Consider the following 22,386-nt stretch of genomic DNA (forward strand, 5'->3'; position numbering starts at 1 on the left):
CGGTAGGCACGACTAGTCGTGCTGACAGGTAAACACAACACCATGCACATTTCCTTTTCTTTCTTTACATTTTACAAAAATTGGTCTTATATCACTTTTGGTCCCTCTACTAGGCCTAAAATTAAAATTCAATCTTTATACTTGAATATCTACAATAATATTTGGTTCTATTTTTATAATTTTTTCCAAATAATTAACATTGTTAATTACTCGATAAAATTTTGGCGTGTTTTTTAAACAAAAATTAGTTTAACAAAACAATGATATGTTAAGTTAGAATAAGTTTTAAATAATAAAATTTCAAACAAAATTGTATTAAAATTTTTGTTAATTACTCTATAAAATTTTGATTAGTTTAACAAAACAATGATATGTTAAGTTGGAATAAGTTTTAAATAATAAAATTTCTAACAAAATTGTATTAAAATTTTGTTAATTACTCGATAAAATTTTGGCGTGTTTTTTAAATAAAATATTAGTTTAACAAAACAATGATATGTTAAGTTGGAATACATTTTGTTAGAAATTTTATTATTTAAAACTTATTACGACTTAACATATCATTGTTTTGTTAAACTAATATTTTGTTTAAAAAACACGTTAAAACTTTAACAGAGTAATTAAAAATATTAATTATTTGGAAAAAATTATAAAAATAGGACCAAATATTATTGTAGAAATTCAAGTATAAAGATTGAATTTTAATTTTAGGCCTAGTAGAGGGACCAAAAGTGATATAAGACTAATTTTTGTAAAATGCAAATAAAGAAAAGGAAATGTGTAGTGTGTGCCTGTTAGGCACGACTAGTCGTGCTACACCGAGCTCAATTCGCTTTGTATTTTTATCCGTATAAAACCCGTATTTTTATCCATATATTAATATAAATATTAAAATAATATAATAATAATTTTTTAAAACAAAAATAAAATTAATAATAAAATAATAAATTGTGCCTGTCAGGTAGGCACGACCCCAAAAAGTATATCATTTTCATAATTAATCTGGCTGACAACCCATTTTAGTGTATAATTTTTTTTTTATAATATTGAAGTAAAAAACCCCAATCTAGCATAGTTTCAGATTCTAGAAAATAATGACAAAAACCACCCACCATTTTAAAAGCATCGTTTGATGGTTATGATAACTACAGGACATAACCATGTGATTACTCATTAATTCAAAGCTCTAATCTTGGGTACAGAATGGACCAATGTTCCATCATTTTAATCAATTATGAGCCACTTAAGTTATATGCTAAGGACGAATCATAATCACCACATTTCAGTGAATCTTGCACCATGTTTGTTTTGAAATGGTTTCCAATATAGAAAAATTAAATAATAATTAAGGACAAAATTCAGGATTCCCTGGCCCTGTCTGTTTTGATGGATAATTTTTTACTCATACCAATTGGGTTTCATTTTAATCCGGGGAATTGTCTGCATTGATAAGGATGCTTGGGGAAGATCCAGGAAACTTATTAAAATTTGTTTGGCTTCACCTCATCAAGTCACATTTGCAAAAAGACAAAAATGACTCTGTTTGTCTCTGTGTTAAATTGAAGTAAGTAAAATTTGTACACTCCATCGCTATCCATTTATGACTTTATGTGCTTACAGAACCAACCACCTACATTGCTGATTCCAAGCTCACATGGATTTCGAGATTTTTTTTTTAAATAATTATTTTCTTAATATAATAATGTTCTCTCTTACTTAACTTGAAAGAAACCACGAGGCGTGCATGTAAAAGACAAAAGGCATACATAAATTTTAGAGAAGAACATGGTAATAAAATTTAATAAAAAAGAAAGGCAATGATGCTGAGTTGCTAACTGCACAGGAAAACAAGCAACAAAAATTGGGATAGCGACCATGAAATAATGCCCATACCATTCTAACAATCACACATTACTCATTTGATTTTCCATGTCAAAATAATGCCCTATTCTAACATTCAATTGGTGTTGAATTGCATAATATTTCTCTACTTCAATTTATGCATTGTTTTTGTAGGTTATGGATAAACCGCCCAAAATTCTAAATTAAAATCTGGAAAAAAAGATACGAAAGTAGAACAATAAAAAAGTGTGTAAGAGACAGCCATTTATCAAATTAGTTTCAATGCAAACAAACATCAGCTTTTACTTACAGTTTCTAATGTGTTTTATGTATGTCATGAGTTGCAATGTTTCAGACAAGAACCAAAAGAAGACAGCTTACAAGATAAGGTAATATAATTGAACCAAGTATATGAGACAAAAAACAATGGGAACAAACTTTTTAGTTCCCCACATGTATATATTACTCATTTAGATAATTAATCAATATTCTGATCGGCAATCAATTGGTGGTAGCATTACATATTTTACATGCACTTCCCCGGAATCTTACCGTCACCGATCTTTCCGTCGTTGTTGTTGCCGCCACCCTGCGCTGCCATTAGGCTAACAAGAAGATCCGCAAATGCTCCTATAATAAACTTGTGCGTACTTTTGGGATTCAATGTGAGGTAACACAAGAGAAGCTCATGCAAGTATTCCCAGTTAGCCTTGACGTCGATTAAGTGACGTGCCTCCACCATTTCCTGCATGGATCTCCTGAAATCCATGTACGGGTTGGGAGAGAAGGTTGGGACAGCTACGCTGTTTTCAACGGTCCTTGGGTGGCCATGTTCTTGACTCGGTCGATCACCGCAACCGAGGTTAGAGGATTGATTTGCGTCATTGTTGGGACTGGAACTGCTGGGTAATAGGGTACCTGATGACTCGGGAGTGGTGGCGATTGATGACGGCACTGTTGATTCAATGATGGAGTTGGAGCTACCCGGAAAAGTGAAAAAGAAGCGCTGCGAAGCAAAAACGGTGGCGAAGTCTGGTTCGGAGTCGGATTCAGGGTATGAGTCTGGGTCAAAGGAGAGAGAGGAGTGGGTTAAGGATTTGGAGGTTGAGTAGTCGAAGGTGTTGTCATAGAGGGAGTTGTAGTTTTTGAAAAGGGGTGATGAAGCGGTGGCGGTGGATGAGGTTAGTGGACGGCTGTCATCATCTGGGGTTAGCGGCGAGGAAGAGGAAGGTTGGGAAGTTAATGGGGATCTGATCTTTTTGAAGCAGAGATTGAGATTTTTGGCCAGGGTGTTTGGCATAATTTCCACTCCAGTGTTGTGATCTCAAAGACAGAAGGAAAATGAAGTGCAAGGCTCCAACCTTTTTTAATTCTCTGTTTATTTGTATACTTTTATGTTAGAGAGAGAGTAGAAGGAGAATGGAAGGGGAAGGCTCCATTAATATATTTGTTATTTGTGAAAGTTGGAGGAGAGAGAGTTGATGGACAAGTTCTTGATAATGAGATGGGTCAATCATTTAATTCAGGAAAATAGTTCACTCACACGGTCATAAAAGAGTTTTTTTTAGGGTAAATTGTAGTAATAGTCACTTTGTTTTCATCATTAAACTTTCATTTATTACGAAATTAGCATTAATATTATTAATTTATAACATTTTAATCACAAATATTTCCATTAAATGTCATCGTCTATTTTACGTCAATGCCGATGTGTAAAAATCCCTAGCTCCATCCCTATTCCCATTCTCATCCTCTTAATTCATAGTACCTTCATCGTTTATCACCTTCAACCTCGCCTCTCTTTCAATCCCCTATCACCTCCACCAACATTACATACCCACACCATAACCATATACCAAAACACAAACCCCACTCATCGAACAAAAAAAAAGAAAATCTTGGCCTAGGGCTAGTTCTAAAAGTTTTACTCATCTCCTCGGAGATCCCAATGGTGGGAAACTAGTGCGAGGCTTGGAGAGGCCATGGTTGCATTGGTAAACCGATCTAACGGCCAACCACGAAAATCAGTTAAGAGATTTCAAAAAATTATTTTGCATTTCGTGATTTTCTTAATTATTCAACAGAAAATCTAAACAATGAAAAAGTAAGGGGAGAAAAAGGAAAGCTAGTCGACGTTTTTTGGCTAGAGAAGACGACAAGTGATAAAGGGCATTAGCAACTAGGGTTTTCTAAGGAAGAAGGAGAAAAGAGATGGAAGAGAAGAAAAAGAGACTAAGAAAGAAAGAAGAGAAGGAGGTGAGGGGTGAGAAGCAGCTAGGGTTTGTGGAAGGAGGAGGAGGAAAATTAAAATGAAGAAAAAGGAAAGAAAAGAAAATAGAAATGATAAAAAAAAAAAAAAAGAGAGAGAGACAATCAAAATAAGGGACGTGGAATACTAATTGTTCGATTTGAGATTTACGTCATACCTTTAATATCAAATATTATAAATTAATAATATTAATCATCATTCTACAATAAATTGAATCCATCATCAAAATATAAATAGTTATTTTGTAATTTACCTTGTAAATAATTTTATGTATAGAGTAAAACTATTAATTTATCATGTGCATGCATCATTTTAATTTTCCAATGATATTATTTCATTAAAAATAAAATTAGTTATTTTAGTGCTATCAGTGGTAGTGCGACTCGCATATCTATTTTTGTCATTAAAAGTAATCTTTTGATGTGAGTTAGATTTTGAAATTGATTTTTTTTTTTTGTATTTTTATATAAACTTTTGTCATTATCTACCACTTGAGTGTTATGATATTAGTGAAATCAAATGATTCATTGTCACTTACCACATATCCAACAAAAGTCTTTTTAAATATGTTCAAACAGAAAACCCCATTGGGGCAAATTTAATTTTACAGATTTTTTACTATGAAATTTTGTTTCTTATTTTTAAAATTTACTAATTAAAAAATATCATCAGTTAAATTTTGGGTTATTGATATTCTTTTCATGATAATTGAAGATTCGATCATATTTGTTCTTTTTAAAACAATATCTAGAACTATTCATAGTTCTTCCCAAACTCATAGATAGGAAGATAATATGTTTCAGCGCGCTCGAACTCACGTCTTCTTATATTGACAACAATACCTATGCTAATCGAGCTAAGACTCAATTGAAAAAAAAAACAAGAATAAATTATGTGATAATAATTTATGTGGTTATAATTAAGGTTTAACTTAATGATTCTAAAAAACCATATTTTAAGCACTTAATAATTAGAGAGAATAGATAATATAATATATCTACAGACATTAAATTAATTATTATTATTTTAACTCTAAAATTAATCAATTCTTTCGTGCAATTTTAAGCCTTTAAATGTTAGTTCCTAAAATTTTAAACCTTAGACCTTAGACTCATTTAAATCTTAAATTTTAAGCTACTCTTTCCCTAAAATCATAATGGTTAGAAATTCTAAATTCTAAACTTGTCTTACTGCTAAGTTTATTTAATTAAAAACATTAATAAGGATTAAATTATTATTAAGGAGAATTAATATGCGCCATATGATATTTAACAATTAGAATTTAAAAAAGAAAAGGTTATGTAGGGGGCAAAAGGCCCATATGTATGAAATGGAGACACACCGCAGTTAAATTATTATTAAAGAGAATTAATTTAAGGTTAGAATGGGCGATATGATCTTAATTAGAATTTACAAAAAAAAAAAAGGTTATGTAGGAGACAGAAGGCCCATATATATGAAATGGAGACGTAACGCAGTAGAAAGAAAGTGAGAGGTCGATCTGGCAGGGCGCGATCGTCCACCCAAGATTAAAACGACCGCTGGTAGCACATGGTGGTGGGAGCCCCAAGGTAGAGTAGTCCAACTAACCTAACATCTTGCTTCTATTGTGCCAAAGGACCCGCAACCATCGGTTCACGTAACGGTGTGCATCACTTCCCAACCCATTACATAAATATTAGAAATCTGAAGTAGAAGAAGATAAGAAACTGTTGCTGTTGTATTCACTCAGAGAAGGACGTTGCAACAGAGTGACCACTATCCACTGCAACATTACCCAAAAACTGCGAAATGAGAAATCAACGTCAATTGCAACCACACGACCATACGACTTGTATGTGTAGTCGCCTCAATTTCCATGGAACGTAAATTTTCTGCTGTTTTAGCGTACGTATTAGCCAGCTATTCTTACTATTCCTTCTAAGCTCCAACACAAGGGGCAGGCAGGGCATCCTTTTCAAGTAATCTTTTTTTCTCCTCAATCATGTTCTAATAATCATTAAGTTGTTAGTTTCGTGGAGAGCTGTGAACTCAATCAAACTATAAACTCAGCCGGCAAGGACAGATATATCTCACTTGCTTATAATTTATAACATCACACAGTCAGTCAAGGCATTATTAACCAACATACCCTTAAGCCACACGCACGTGATCACTGATCACATGATGCTAACATGGAAAGGTAGCTTGCTTAAACTCATCCTAACATAAGGTGCTCAGTTTGAGGTCAATATCATTTCTAAACGAATAAAATATGCAAGGAAGACTAATCATTGACCTATATATATAAACTATAGGAAAAAGAAGAAACCCTTGTTTCTCATATGTGTGATACGGTGATTAGGTAAAGAGGCAGAGTGAAGCCCAAGAAGATTGTTTGTGGCAGTGCCAAATCAGCTCCTCACAAGGTTTTTAGATCTTAGAGATGAGCTGTAGAAATTGTCCTGGTCTGGAATCTCTGCCCATAAGCCACCCAAATGTGTTTTATTCGGTGAAACTTCCCTGCCTGTTATGTGCTGCCACCAGGCAGGTTCTGCAATATTATGGGATATATCTAGTATTTTGTAACACTAATATCAATTTTCCAGTCTTTAAGATTTGTATAATTATTTTCCCCTCATCAATTTGCAATAGTTTTTGATAATTTTTTTTTTCTGATTCTTAATGTTCTTTTGGTATTTTTCTGCTATTGTTTTCTACTGCTCCTGTTGAGCGCCGTGTTGAGAGACAATTCATGCAAATAAAAGTGTTGGGAAAAGTTGAAATTTGGCAGCTTTGATGGTTAGTTTACTACGAGAGGGAAAAAAAAGGTTAAAAGAAAGCAGAAGGGCATCAAACAAAGTGATTTGGCGTTTTTCAGTTCTTTTGTTCATTTGCAAGGCAGCGAGAGGGGAGGGGCCCTAGCAACGTACGATGTCAACTCTGAATCACTTTTTTCATAATCCAAACACACTCTTCTTTTCTACACACTTTTCAAAGGTATTTTCCAATCACTTAAGACCTTGGCTGGGCTCTTATTGAAATTGCCAAAACAAACGGCATTGAACCATTCACCTTTAAAACACTGTTAAATTCGATTGGGTTTGAAAGGCGACTACAAGCACAATTAATTAATCTTTGTAGTGATAAATGAAGCATTCCTTTTACGGGAAATAATGCTAGTTGTAGCACTCATCAGGCCGTAAGCCCAATCAAATCAAATGGATGCCTTTACATTTTTCTCGTGAAGTCGTTTCTTGGGCCAACCCAATTCAGATTTTAACACACAATCATAATACAGAAGTGATAAAAATAAAATAAAAACATTTTTTGGATATGTGAAATTGTGAATATTACTTATTTAAATAAATAAAAAAATCAAAAATAAAAGAAGGGTAGTTAAATCTTTCACGGTTAATGAAGAAAGTAAAATAGTGGGTTAGTTTTCTAAATTATATTAGATTAACAAAAACAATTAGTTTTATAATTGTTCTTTTAAATCTTTAAATTCGGATTAAACACATTTTATATGAATTGGGTTTTTTTTACTAACTTGGCACATATTAATTGATTTTTAATGCCCTAGTTCATATTTTAATTTCTTATTAAACTTGGATGCACTTTATGTTAATGTTGGACAATGGACATTTATATTAACTATTTATTTTTATTTTATTTTTATTTTTCAATTTAACTAATTTTATATTTTTAATTTAAAAATTATAAAATCATCATCTAGTAATTATTAAATGGAAAATTCAATTACATTTATAAATAAAGCCTGCCTCTATGAAGTATTTTTTTTTTAAAGGAAGCGAGCCTTTCAGGGAAAATGGAAAAGGATGGTGAGTTAGAATCCCGATTTGTTAAGAAATTTGATTAAAATATAAAATAAAAAATTATCTCAAAGTTGATATACATAAATAAAATTGAAATAGTTAATATAAATTTAAAAAAAAACAAAAAGTAACAAAATATAATAGTTATTGTAAATTTGCATAAAATTTATTTAAAAACAAAATAAAAGTAAACAAAATATAATAGTTATTATTATTATTCTCAAGATAAACTAATAGTATATGAGGCCTTAGTTTAAGGGTAAGAACTTTAAAGATTTCAGGTTTTATTCTCATTTTGTATATATCATGTGTGAATAAAGGTGTCTATAAATTAGAATGTCAATCAAAAAATTATTTCCATTTGCTAGATATTTGCTAGATATGAGTTTGGATGGTCTGAAAAATAGGCCTAAAATTTTGCTCAAGCCCGACCAAGATAAAATACTAAAACTGAACTTAGCAGCGTCCGCACATATTAATTTTTAATATTATTTTTATATTATTTTTAAAAATATAATATATAAAAATACTAAAAACATTAAAATAAATGTTTCCCAATAAATTTAAAATATATATGTATATTTAAATAACACTAAGATAAATGTAACTTAACAAGCAAATGTGAAAATAGTAACAAAATTAACAATAAAACAAGAGTTATACAATATTCAAATAATAGCAACAAAATAGTAGTAACATAATTGTGAACACAATTATAGCAAAATAGTAAAAAAAACAATAATAAAATAATAATAATAATAAATGGCAAAAAAATAATAATTTTTTTTTTTTTATATTCAAGCTAGGCTCGGGCCAAAAAAGCCTTACTCGAGGCCCGACCCATTTTCTAAACGGACCTTATTTTTTGTCCAAATCTATTTTTCGGATCTATATTTTCACCTAAATCCTTTAACTTTTCGGGGATCAGATAGCCAAGCCCATGGACAGATCTATGTGTGAGTTCTAAGTTGATATTCTACGTATAAATTTATTCTAGTTTAAGTTGAGATATATTTTTATTATCATTCATCATATTTTATAATGATTAGTTTTGGTTGTAATGATTTAAATTCATTAACTATACTTGTATTAACTAAAAATACATTATATTCAATAAATGATTATATTAAAATATAAAGAAATTTATAATTAAATTTAATAATAATTAAAATATTTAATAATAAATTAAATAGATTTTAAATTAAAATTTATTGAACATATAAAGATTGAAGATAAAAATAGATAAAATGATAAGTAATTAATCAAGGGCAAAGGTATCCATTTATTTAAAATTAATTTAACAAATAAACCCTAGAGAATTAATATAATTTTCATCAAACCATATTAAGTAGGTATTTTTCAAATCTAAAAAAATCACTCTTTTCCTTAAATTCTATAGTTCCAACCAAAATATAAATATATTAGTTTTCTTTCCATTCTTCACATTATAAAAATATATAATTAATTATTTTCTGTGAATACAAATATATCATTAAATTGGAATTAAAAACAAACCACGAGCAACGAAACCATTTATTATTATTATTATTATTATTTTATGGTATTTGAATTGTTTGTGTTGGTCACTGTGACTAACGATTGTACTTTGGAGTAACTAAGATATTGCAGGCTTGGAATGTGATTGAAGTGCATCTTTAGCAAAGATGTTTAGGCAAATTACAATTTGAAGTGTGTTATTTAGCTAAAAAGTGGCATTAATTAAAGCATATTTATAAACAAGTGATATTGCAAAAATTGTACGTGTTAAACTAATAAATTAATTATGATTTAACAAAAGGCACCTTAAGCGCAGCACCCAAGCCCAAAGTTGAGAAATTAGTTTTGAGTAGAGTTGAAAATCTTCACGTGAACTTAGTTGAGTTTAATCAATTGATATAGTTATAGCGGAAACATAAATTAAGCCTGTAAAGGATTACTTTCTTTCCAAAAAAGCAGAACACATGGTGATTTATTAAATAGCATAGTGATAAGATCTAGATTGTTGAATTTTGATTACGCTTAGCAGCTGCAGCCATGGCAGCACCCACTCCCCCAGGCGTAGTACTCATGCCAGGATTATTTCTCACCTCAGCTGCTACAACCCTTTCAGCATCTTCACGAGTCACTGCTTTATCCTTAGGCAGCATCGCAGTGGCATCCTGCAGCCCCCAAAACATATTGAGATCTTTAGAAATATTCCACTAGTAAATGGGGTTCATAATAATAATAATAACGTATTACCGATAAAACGTCCGAGAGAGTGGCTTGATCTTCAAACCGCTGGGTTCGAGCATTCCGAGTGGCTGCAGACTGAGCTTCGGATGCAATACCGCCCGGAGTTATCTCGCTGCTGCCAGTGGCTCTCATTTCAGCAGCTTGAATTGCAGCCGCATCGCTCTGATCAATCGGTTTATCAGCAGCAGAGATGGCCGCCGCCTCTAAAGCCTCTCCAATCGTAATTGATCCTGGATCAACCAACATTGCTGGAGTAGTCACCGCTGAAACATCTGGTTGCCTGTATTGCCCCACAATCTGTATCTCAATATTTAAACTTGTTAATTAGACGCATATAAATAAACCAAGATTATTACAATGTCACTTTATGATTTTTATACTGAAATGCAACCATTTTCCAATACTTTTTACCTGTCCAGCAACGGCTTCTGTGATCATAACATCGCCATCTGCGTCAGACTTAATGACGGCGACGCCTTGGTCTCCAGCAACGTCAGCTTGGTTGTGACTAACGACGCCTGCTCTTTCATTGGCGATGGCTGCAGATTGCATGGCAGCTGCTGCACCACCTTTTGGTGTTTCTCCAAGGATCTTGTTCTCAGCTGACTGCATGGCGGCGGCATCTTTTGGTCCAATAGGTTTTGAAGCCAGTTCACCGGTGACGTTAAAGACATCACCATACTTGATGGGTTCCTGACTAGCCCCAGGCCTTTGTGGTTGTTCCTGGCTCATAGTTCCGTTGATCGGAAGTTCAATTTGTGTAATTCTATTGGATGAACTGAAATGTATTGTGGGCGTTGAGGAAGGTGCGCGGCGTGTTTTTTAAGTACGTAGGCTGCAGTTCGGTGCGCCGTAGAGCCAGCCACGTATAATCCTGCTTTTGGCAGCGACGTGGCTTGAAATTCTAGGTGTTGGCGTCGTGAAGAGACATATGGAGCGGCAATGGCAGATCGCATAGTAGTAGCTGGCTTGGTCATATGATCCCAGGCAAGAAGAGGTAACTTACACTTGGCAACCCGCTATAATCTCTACGTCCTTTTCGGATTGCCATCGGCAGTAAAAAGCAGTGTAATAAGACTACAAGTCTACATTTTCCTAATTATACACGACACATTAAATTAATATAATCCATCTTCACTGGTTTACATAAATACTTTTAGGTTAAGTTGGTATGGTATTATAGGGAAAAATATATTAGTTATTTAATTGCTTAAGTTTAAATATAATAATTAATTTCGATTGAATGGATTGTTTTTGAAATATGTTCTACATTAGTTGTGATTTCGTCCCTCTATTTTAAATTTATTTAACCACATTTTATATATAATATCCAAAACTAAGTGGACCACAACTTAAAATTTCTTTTATAGCCATAGACATGCATTTTATAAATGAAATTTCCTATTTTATTTTCCCAATATGTTTTATTTTTTAATTTTCACCTTTATTAGTATCTTGCTTTCATTACTTTTTATGCTAAAAAAATTAATTTTTATTGTGTGAAATACAAAAGGTAACACTATACAACAATTTCTAACATGTAATCGTATTCTTACAATTTACTAGAATCTCTCAATATTAAATGCATAAATTGCACGAAAGCATCTCTACCTTCCATTTGCTAGAATTAGCTTTTGAACCACCTGATAAACAGATATATGTATTTGAAAATAAAATTATACAATTTATTAATTATGAAATTAATATCACAATCCTAGATCTGAAAATGAAAATGCTTAAGATTGAGTACATACTTTGACCTTTTATTTAACCTCGTTAATTATTTAAGCTTCCTTTGGATCCAATCGGGTCTCAGTGCGTTAGAATTTTTAGGCTAAAAAAAATTACAACTGAAATATTAGTAAACGCAAGGCTATTTGGAAAGCATTCTTCAGTACGTTGAGAATGCACTGAAGGCTTAAATCCAGACTAGAACCTTTTGGTCCAGTAAAAATTTAACAACTTCAATTGTTTTTTCTTTTCCTCTTTACCAATATATTATTTCTTTTTTTGTTTCTTATTCTAGAGTTGCTTCATTATTTTATCAATAATGTTTTATTTTCTAAAGGCTCAATAATTTGAATAATCTTTCAATAATGAATTAAGCCCTATAATTAAATATATGATTAATTTTGAAATATTAAATAAAATAAATATTTGAATTTTTCTGGAGTTTTAATTATTTATTATTAAAATTATTATTAAAATAAATATAATTGAAATAATTTTTAATCATTTATTAATTTTGTAATTGTTAAATAATTTTAAAACTTCTATTATATATCAATTATAATTTGATGTCCTTAATAGTCATTTTTTATTCTCACATCACCGCTACAGCTACGTTTGAATCCAAACACACACTCCACCATTGTTTCTAATCTCACTGCTACATTATCTAATCTCACCGCTACAGTAACTAATCTTACCGTCACCGCTATTTTTAACCTCACCGGAGTTAAACACACCGCCTATCCAAACTAAGCCTTAGATTCATTCCATATTTTTATCCTTTTTTTTACTTATTTTCATGATATTTACCTAATTACGGCTTCAGTTACTATAATAATTTTATAAATTTTAGAAAGTAAAATTTGACTTCTTTACCAATTAATTAAAATAATAAAAGAATTTACAAATTAAAGTTGCATTATTATAATAATCATAAAATGGTTCATCCACGCTTCGTGTTGGGTTGTTTATTTATTTGTGTCAAATTATAGAATAAAATTTTGAAGATTAAATATACTCTAAGCAAAATGATGGTTGAATTTGTAACAACCCGATAGTCACGGGTGTCAGAAAATGCATTTTCGAGGCTTCGTTTTCATAAATTAGACTTGTAAATATTTCTAAGTTAGTTGTGTGGTTAATTAGGTTTTGGTTAGGTGAATTTACATGAATTAAGAGTAATTTGATAAAAGGACTAAATTGCATAAAGGGTGAAAGTTGAATTATAGATTAGAGAAAAATTAAAGAGACTAAAGAAATAATTATGTCATTCCTCGTAAATGCGGCTGCATAAATATATTATTATAAAATTTAAAGTAAAAATATATATTATAATATTGTATAATATTAAAACTTAATGTTTAATGTTTAAGTATATATATTATATATTATATTATAATATAAAACAAAGAAATAAAAGAAAAGAAATAGAAAAGAAAGAAAGAAAACGAAACAAATTAAGGGAAAAAAAAAAAGAAAAGGAAAGAAAGAAGGAGAAAGTCAAGCTAAGGTTTTAATTGTTCAAAATTCAATTGGTTAGTCAATTTAATCCTTTTTTCTTGCAATTTTATGTTTTTGGAATTCGGTATTAAATACTACCTAAATCATATCAAAATTTTAGAAATTATTGAGTTTTTAAGTGTTGTCTATGTTGAATAATTTTAATATTAAGGATTAAATTGAAAGATTTTAAGTTAGAAATGAAAAAGGACTGAATTGTAGAATAAATTATAAATTTTGAGTAATAGAGACTAAATTGTGAAAATTTGAAATTTAGGGATTTAAGTGAAATTAGGGAGTTAAATTTAGTTTAAAGTGAAATTTGTATGAAAATATAGGATTAATTGTAAAGAAATAAAGTTAGTCTAGGTTTAGGGACAAAATTAGAATTTACATAAATATTGAGTAAAATTTTAAATATTAAATATGAGTTTGAATTTTGTTGTATTGATGAATTTTAATTGTTTTAGTTCTGTAGCTAACGTCATACCGGAACCCTCGACTAAAAAGAGAAAAGATAAAGTCGACAAGGAATAGCTTGGAATTTCTGGTTTGTATTTCTATAATTAGAATTTAGTTGTTAATTGTTATAATTCAATTTAATGTATATGGTAAGTGTTGAGGTGAGAATTATTGTGTTTTACAATTGAAATGGATTGATTTAGTATGTGATGAATTTATTAAATTTATATTGATTGAATTGGTATATATACATTGAATATATATTGATTATTTTAGTTGAATTGAATATGGTTGTATTTGAAAAGTAAAATTAAACCCTATTAACCATATCGGGCTGAGTCGGATATATATAGCATGCCATAGGATTGGAAGAGTTTAGGGATTTCTTTGACTTCGAGTCAATGAGACACTACGTGTCAATTTATTACTTCGAATATATTCGATGAGGCACTAGATGCTAATTTACTTCGGTTTAGCCGATGAGACACTGGGTGTCAAGTTATTACTTCGAATTATTCGATGAAGCATTGGGTGCCAAACTAGTGTGTTTGGTTGGATCCGCGTATCCGTCCGAGTCTGAGTTGTGTTAATAAGGGTAATTAATTGAAATTGCATTATGATTGATGTTAGATGATATTGTATGTGAAATGAAAATGTGACAATGAATTGAAATATGGATTGAGACACATGAATTGTGTATTCATGAATTGGATATGGAATGAACAAAATTATTGTTTAAATGATATGAATATTATATTGTGAAAAGCTATTTATATAGCAAATATGAGAATTGAGATATTGTGAAACAAATGAAATGTGCTATGGTTATTGAAATATTTAGATTTTATATTTGTGATTTAATATTTTTTTATATTCAGATTATAGAAATACTATTGAGTTTTACTTAGCGTACTGTTTTGTTTTCCGTACACAGGTTAGGTACCTAATTTTGATATTCGATTCAGCATCCAACAACGGTCCCGAACTCAAACGTCGTGATGTTTTATCGTTTTGTGTCGGTAGGTACCTAGGGTGTCTAAATATTAATCATTTTGTGGATTGATTGTAAATAAGATTATAAGCTAATATTGGTTAGTTATATAAATATAAATATAAATACGTGTTTATGTCTGAGGTTATATTATGGCATGTTTAAGTTAATGTTTAAATGAACATGAAATAGGTAAAATAGATTGAATTTGACATGTTTATAATTTGGACTTGAAAGAGACTTTGATGATATAATTGTAGTACCAATGATGGTACATTGGTTAGGCACCTAGGATGATTGTTTTGACATGTTTTGAATGTAGCTGATTGGTTTTGACTTGAATATTACATAATATGAAATGTTTTGAAATTATGTCTGTTTGATCAGTAATGCTTCGAAACTCTATTTTGGCTACGGATGTGGGTTAAAAATATTACAGAATTGATTAGACAATTGGTTCGTATAGATCAATTAAATGAATCATTCATAAAAATAAAAATATTTAAAAAAATAAAAAATCAATTTTTTAACCTAGTTTTAACTACTCGTACTAGTTCACGTGTCAACTAGTTTAATGCCTCCCTTCGGATTGGTACCTCTAACTGGTTCGATTGATTCAAATAACTATAACTCTAAATCTCTACATTTCGTAGATTTGGAACTTAGTCCTCCAAATTTTATTTTCAAAATTTAATCTCTTAACATTATGGATTTAAAATTCTAATTTTATATTATATATAATAACATAATATTTTAATTGAAAAACTAATAATATTAACTATTTTAATTAATTAATAAAATTATAAAATGTAAAAACTAAATTACTTTAAAAATTAAAACATAATAAATAAAAATCCATACCATATATTAAAAAAATTCAAAAAAACTTTTTTTCCTTTTAAGACATGTAGCACACATCCACCGGTTCTTTTACTTAAAATGAAGAAAAAAGAAAAAAGCTAGTGGGCTTAAAGAGGAAAGCCCTTTGGGCCTTTACATTGATTTATAATACTATTAACAAGATTTATTAAAATTTTATTCAAACACATGAAAATAGAAAGAAATTAAACAATGCTCAAACCATAACATTGAAGTAATCCACACCAATAACAGAACTTGAAACTTGAAATATCTTAACGTTCCAAGGAAATTAGTTACCACTTTGGAACCCCGCTAAGGTACTACATCTCCATAACCGACTCCTTCACTTGTTGCAAGACAAAACCTGTAACAAAGCTACAATAAAAGCACACTTATATGCAGGCTTCATGCGGTGTCATCCTAATCCTGCAGGTTCACCCTAGCGGCTTTTGACATCGTATCCGCTACTCCACCGGGCCTGACAACGGTTTCTAGTCTGCCTCTCAGCTCTGCACCTTTCACGGCTTCAGCATCTTCACATGTCACAGCTTTATCATGAGGCAACTTGGAAGCAGCATTCTATTGCAATGAAAAATAATTCATCTGAACATGCAAATCTTAAATGAATTGATACGTGGGGTCTTAAAAATATACTTACCTTTAATACATCAGAAATGTTAATCTTATGGACGTTTTGGGCAGCAGTGGCATTGAAACTGGCCGCAGCTTGTGCAGTGTCTCCTAACCCACCGCTTTCCCCTTCGTCACCGCACGAGGCTCTCTTTTCTGCGGCTGGTATTGCATCTGCATCGCTTGATTCAATGGGTCTATCGCCGACCGATACGGCTGCTGTCTCTAGAACTTCTCCGATAGTGATGGGTTCCAGGTCGAAGTATTTGTCGATATGAGGCTTGAGTGGCTGTCCCTGGCTCATTATTATTTTGATTGATTGATACCGAAAATTTTAGAGAATGAGATGACGGTGAAAGTTAAAACGAGGGATCTCCTAATTAGTGGTTTCTATAAATATATGCACCGGGACGGAGTTACAATTGTGCTTTGATGTTTGTCGTGTGGATTTTTCACGTTTCAGCCTGCGAAAGAGACGGTTGGAAATTGCAAACTCTTTTCGTGGTTCTTTTTGGCTGCATTTTTGGAAGGCTTCGATCAACGCGGGAGGTGCTTTGATGGTTCATATCTCTTTCCACATGCAAACTAATAATTGCACTTCAAACTGTTTTTTTTTCTTTGGGTTTATCCTTTTAATATGTAATTGTCGGTTTTCTTTGGGTTTATCCTTTTAATATGTAATTGTTTTTTTATAAAATGTGAAAAATTTTCATTTAAATTTGTAATAAGTTATAAAAATTTTAAATTAATAATAATAATAAAGCCTGTTTTGGTCTTAAAATAATAAAAATTTAATTTAATTATTTAAAATTATATAAATATAATTTATTAAAACAATAAAATTACATTTTAAATTTCAGCCCAAAATTTATTGTATTAAGTTTCTTTTCAACATTCTCATCAATTTACCATTTCATAAAATGATAGATAAAAACACTTTATTTTTGTCGACTTGTGCTTGATATTTTGTATCTTACCCAACCACTGCACTTGAGTTTAAGCAAATCACTCGTATCGAAATCAATTAAAATAAGTAATGAAAATTAATACTCTTCAATCTCTTTCCAGTTTTCCAAAAAAGAAAAAAGGTTGGAAGTACAGAGCATGGCTTGTGACTGAGGTCTGGCATAATAGTTTTAAAAAAAGCGAAAGATGATAAAACTTGTTTCACTCCAGTATCTGGAGGATCTTTGGCTAGTAGTAGAGTAAACGATTTTTCTTTGGCGACAAATTAATTAGATATACTTGATGCTCCTTATCCTTGTAAAAATTGACGCCATGAGTGCAAATTAAGAAGCAAAATAAAAGAGGACAGTGTCACTGAGATGGCTTTAAACCTTAATTAGGGATGAAATAACATATTGTACAACTATGTAAATCTCAGTTTATTAATTTAGAGATCCGAATATATAGAGTAAAATAAATTTCAAGCAATCCACCGTCTTGCCTAACTTAATCAGGCCAAAGTGCTAGCAACCGAGAAAGGTGGGGCATGTAGTATGGAAAGTTGGAAACTATACATGGATTTTCAATTCAAGCTACTACAACAAAACTAATTGTATTGTTTTGCTCCCATAGTCAACATACTAATTTACTGCTGTTAGTAACCGTAATTTATTTACTACATTTTTTTTCTCGTAAATGGCCAGCCACGAATCATCCATTATATATGCAACAAAGCATGAAGATTTAATTTCTACCATAAAACTGCTTTACTAGAACCATAACATTGGCTACAGAAATGAAGTTGTTCATGGCTTATCATCCCGATTTACCCTAGCAGCTGTGGCCATGGTATCCGCCACTCCTCCTGGTGTGGGCATTGCTTCGGTACTGTTACTCAGCTCCGCACCTCTCACGCCATCAGCATCTTCGCTTGTCACGGCTTTATCGTGAGGCAGCTTCCCACTAGCATCCTGTCGGTCCCAAACAAAAAATAAGAAAATTAGACGAATGAGGGATTTACTTCTTGTCTGCTGTGTAATGTAACTGGTAAAGTGAAGGGTTAACAAGTGTTGGGCTTAATTTATCAAGTCTTTATTACCGACAAAACATCTGATATAGTGATTTTATTGTAATCATAAGCCACACGGTCATTGAAATTGACAGCAGCTTGAGCTTTGGCGCCAAGGCCGCTACGTTGGGTGACGTTACCACCAGCAGCTCTGGCCTCAGCTGCTCGTATTGCAGCTGCATCACCTTGGTCAACCGGTTTGTCGCCAACAGAGATAGCTGTTGCCTCCAAAGCTTCTCCAATGGTGATGCCACTTTCATCAACCGCACCCGTTGGAGTTGGAAATGAAGGCGTAGCACCGGTGACACCGAAAACATCGCCGTAGTCGACAGCCTGGTCGGCTGCTTGAGGCCTTATTGCTTGTCTCTGGTTCATAATTTTCCCTGTAGATGTAAATCAAAGAAAGGGTACTTGGAAGTGGTGTGAAAAGGTGTGGAGGGTTAAGGAGATGGATCAGAGCATATAAATGCGTAAGCCAGATGTATAGCTAAAGTTTGCACGTTTCGAGTAGGCAAGGAGACATTTGGCCATTAGGTAAATAGGTGGCAGTGTACGGGGCGTCACATCTAGCCTCCAAATACGAACATCTGCGACATATGGCAGAGGATAAGGATTAGGTTTAAGTTGAAGCTTGGTTTGCACTTTGTTGCTACACTTGTCAGGATCCGAGTCAAAAAGAGCGACAAAGATAATGGAGAAAACAAATCCAATCGTCAGAAACGGACAGCACAGCACATGAACGTTTTGTGGGGTCACCAATATGAGTTTATCGTCGCCCAAATACTAAATTAAACTGCAAGGAATTTATTAAACCATATAGTAGATGATAAATTTCTGTCCCCAAGCTGGACTGTGGTGGTAGTTTTGTGTCTGAGGCTATCGTTTAATGATACAAAGAAAGAATATGTTTGATTAGCTTAATTATTCAGTTTATTATCAAGTTATATATAGATTAATTACGTTTTTAAGTTGTTCTATATTCGCATTGATTACGTAATGAAGTCAGAAAAATGCTAAATTTTTAATAGATATCCAGAAAATCTTTTATAGAAAACAATAAAAAGTGTGTATCAATTTACTTCTAAAATTAAGTCTAATCCAAGGCTCAGGGCATCTTCAGTCATGCCTTTGGGCTTTTATCTTATGGTCTGATTTGGGCTTCCTTTCTATAAAAATCATCAATTTTGCTTTTATCTATAGTTTACCAATACTTTTTAAAAGTATTTTAGGTTAAAAAATATTTTTAATTAAAATTTAATTTTTTTGCTTTTAATTTTTGGATAAAAATATTTTATTTAACAATATTTTTATCTCAAAAGTAAATTTTTATTTTTGAGAAGTAATACTAAATTAACCCTAAATGACTTATTTTATATGTTTTCATTCTTATATTAGTCTTATGTTGCAATCTCAATTTAATTATGTTACTGATAATGTATTTTTAAAAATTTAGGCTGTGTTTTAAAAATATTTATCATCACTTATATCTTATTCGTGGACTTTAAAATTATACTATCATGTACTAAATATTTTTATTTAATCTATATTTGGATAATTATTTGGTACAGTAAAAATTTTAACTCTACAAATGAGGTTGAGACTTAGACACACTTGTTGTGTTAAAATTATTTCATAGCCTGTCTACAAAATAATTACCTTATCTATATACTTATATATAAAAGTTAATATTTAGGACACTTTCTTTTATTTTACAAGTAATTTTAAAAGACTAATATATATCTTTTTTTTAAAATATTTTATAAGCTACTTATAAATCTGAAATTCCATTATTATCATTATAATTGACACTGACACATTCAATACCAATACTGAATGCTTGAAAGTATTCCAAAAGATTATTACGTACTGCATTCTTCAAATAATTTTCAACCTAAATTAGAAACTCAACTTATGACTTTTCAACTGCTGGTTAAAAATCCTAAATGTATGTCAAAATCGTAAATCTGGTAAAAAAAATGAGGTCCACTTTACCAAAGAAAGAAGAACAGTAAAAGGAGGAGCACCCATACCCAGCTCATGTTCCATATTTAAATATCACTGTGAAGACAGTGACATTTCAGATCCGTGTGAGTGATTCTATTTCCTCTCCCTCTTATCCTCTCTTCCTGTCGCTCATTTTCATGACATCTGTTTGGATTTTTATGGCAGAAAACAAATTCCCATTAACAATTTACATGGAATTATTGTTCTCTAGCTGAGCTGGAGGAACATACTCTGTCTCTTCACACCTAGCCATATCCAACAACTTCACCTTTAACATATCTCAAGGCTAACTTTTTCCGGTAAGTTCTCACTCACACAGAAGTTTCTCCCCAAAAAAAATGTCTGTCAAATTTGTCTACTCCTATTTTAGAATTCAGGGTCTTTTTCCGTTGCCATTCCTTAATTTTTGCCTTTTTTCCTTTCCTTTCCTTTGTACAGTTCGATGATTGATCGTTGTAATATAGGAGGATCTCGTCTGATTCCAGGCAACAGAGTTGTCCTTTTTTTTTTATTACCATGATTTTGCTTTGAATAGTCGGAGTTTCTGACCCAATAAATTTGGCACAAAAGAGCGGGAGAGGGGAGTAAATAACATTGATTATAGTATCGTCTTGTTGGATCTGCAACGATGAAGATCTAGCAGCTCAAGTTGTTCTTTAGCATACGATTTTGGCCTCTGAGGTCTCTCATTTATCATATTTCAGTGGGCTGTAACGAGAATTTATGGATTTACAACAATTTCGTTTTTTTATTTGTTGGGGGATTTATTATAGCACGATCTGAATAGTTGGTTCAGTGGGTTTTGATTATCCAAATTAACGAAAGTATGGAGACTTTGGTTGTGATGGCGCAGCATAGGAATCGCTACTGTAGCAAGGTGAACCCAGATGGGCCAGCACGGTTTGGGTCATCACCGTCTAGGAATTTCAGAGGGATTAATTGTAGGACTTTCCATTTCGGAGCGGGATTACTCCCTTCCCCGTTCGAGTATAGTGCTACTCCTACAGACAGATGGCCCTCTTCCCTTCCCCCTTCATCATCATCATCATCTTCCCCAAATACACCATGTCCGCACTCAAAAACTACCAGGAAAAGCTCTACTACTCTAATAAACAACAACAGGACCACTAAAAATGTTAAGTTTTCTAGTGAGGAAATCTCTGGGGAAGGTTTTCCCTACTGTGAGCTATGGGCTGGGCCCGCTTATTCCAATTCACCACCACCTAGCTCTTTGCCAATACCCAAATTCTCTCTTCGTGTGAAGAGGACGGTGTCACTCGATTTGCCTGCTGCTGACCCTATTGTTGATGTTCATCCAACTGGCAACTCTGCGCCTGCTTCTCCTACCGGGGAGCTTCACCCTTCTGTAGCCGAACTCTTTGGTTGTGATGACTCTGCCACCAAGACTTTACGCCGTATTCTTAATCTTGACAACACTGAGAACTAAATAGAGGAAATTAAGGACCTTTCTACCTCCTGTAAATAAGTTTAGTGTGCTGATTTGGAGTTGTAGATTGTATATAAGATTCAAAAGAGAGTTGGTAGCATGAATGGTTATGTGGGGAGGTGGTATGTAAAAAGTTGTAGCAATATTAGGTGGACAGTCTCCTTATTTTGATTTATGAATTGATGGCTAGTGAGAATTTTAAAGCTGGTTATGAACATTATGATGGACAAGATGCGCAAGGCATGTGATGTATTGGTTTTGTTAGCTTGGATGCTGATTGTTTTCTCTCTTCTCTCGCATGAAATTGCATAGATGGCTGCCTATATATCTCTTGACCCTGTAGAATCTACATTATATTGTTTTCCCCTAACTGCCCTTTGTTTCTATTGAAATTTGGTTTTGCCCTTTCTATTTTTCTAAACTAGCCTTACCTAAATGATTTTCTTTATTCCTGCAATTATTATTTTCAATTGCACATCATTGGCTGCTTAATTCCCAAATATCCTCAACATACTCTTGTTTCTTTTAGTAAAGATTTCTGTCCTCGACACCCCGCAATCTCACCATCTTTTCCTGGTTTTT

General features: G+C 32.2%; 5 protein-coding genes across 5 annotated transcripts; 1 reads left to right on the forward strand and 4 right to left on the reverse strand.

Moving 5' to 3' along the window:
• Positions 1 to 2,115: 2,115 nt before the first annotated feature.
• On the reverse strand, positions 2,116 to 3,374 carry LOC108472937 (transcription repressor OFP12-like). The gene has a single exon (XM_017774504.2). It carries the CDS (start codon positions 3,140 to 3,142, stop codon positions 2,369 to 2,371), a length of 774 nt encoding a protein of 257 aa, XP_017629993.1. The 5' UTR covers positions 3,143 to 3,374; the 3' UTR covers positions 2,116 to 2,368.
• A 6,472-nt stretch (positions 3,375 to 9,846) lies between these two features.
• LOC108472536 (late embryogenesis abundant protein D-34-like) lies at positions 9,847 to 10,980 on the reverse strand. Its single transcript, XM_017774074.2, has 3 exons — positions 10,576 to 10,980; positions 10,171 to 10,461; positions 9,847 to 10,088 (listed from the first exon to the last, which is right to left on the reverse strand). The coding sequence occupies exons 1-3, from the start codon at positions 10,894 to 10,896 to the stop codon at positions 9,924 to 9,926; spliced, it is 777 nt and encodes a 258-aa protein (XP_017629563.1). The 5' UTR covers positions 10,897 to 10,980; the 3' UTR covers positions 9,847 to 9,923.
• A 4,836-nt stretch (positions 10,981 to 15,816) lies between these two features.
• Positions 15,817 to 16,969, reverse strand: LOC108472845 (late embryogenesis abundant protein 3-like). Its single transcript, XM_017774401.2, has 2 exons — positions 16,368 to 16,969; positions 15,817 to 16,288 (listed from the first exon to the last, which is right to left on the reverse strand). The coding sequence occupies exons 1-2, from the start codon at positions 16,641 to 16,643 to the stop codon at positions 16,130 to 16,132; spliced, it is 435 nt and encodes a 144-aa protein (XP_017629890.1). The 5' UTR covers positions 16,644 to 16,969; the 3' UTR covers positions 15,817 to 16,129.
• A 731-nt stretch (positions 16,970 to 17,700) lies between these two features.
• On the reverse strand, positions 17,701 to 18,878 carry LOC108471066 (late embryogenesis abundant protein 3-like). The gene is made up of 2 exons (XM_017772637.2): positions 18,384 to 18,878; positions 17,701 to 18,255 (listed from the first exon to the last, which is right to left on the reverse strand). Exons 1-2 carry the CDS (start codon positions 18,726 to 18,728, stop codon positions 18,091 to 18,093), a joined length of 510 nt encoding a protein of 169 aa, XP_017628126.1. The 5' UTR covers positions 18,729 to 18,878; the 3' UTR covers positions 17,701 to 18,090.
• A 1,549-nt stretch (positions 18,879 to 20,427) lies between these two features.
• Positions 20,428 to 22,007, forward strand: LOC108473930 (uncharacterized). Its single transcript, XM_017775754.2, has 2 exons — positions 20,428 to 20,656; positions 20,796 to 22,007. The coding sequence occupies exon 2, from the start codon at positions 21,184 to 21,186 to the stop codon at positions 21,802 to 21,804; it is 621 nt and encodes a 206-aa protein (XP_017631243.1). The 5' UTR covers positions 20,428 to 20,656; positions 20,796 to 21,183; the 3' UTR covers positions 21,805 to 22,007.
• The last annotated feature ends 379 nt before the right edge of the window (positions 22,008 to 22,386 follow it).

The sequence above is a fragment of the Gossypium arboreum genome, chromosome 11, assembly GCF_025698485.1.
Source record: "Gossypium arboreum isolate Shixiya-1 chromosome 11, ASM2569848v2, whole genome shotgun sequence".
Taxonomy (NCBI): Eukaryota; Viridiplantae; Streptophyta; class Magnoliopsida; order Malvales; family Malvaceae; genus Gossypium; species Gossypium arboreum.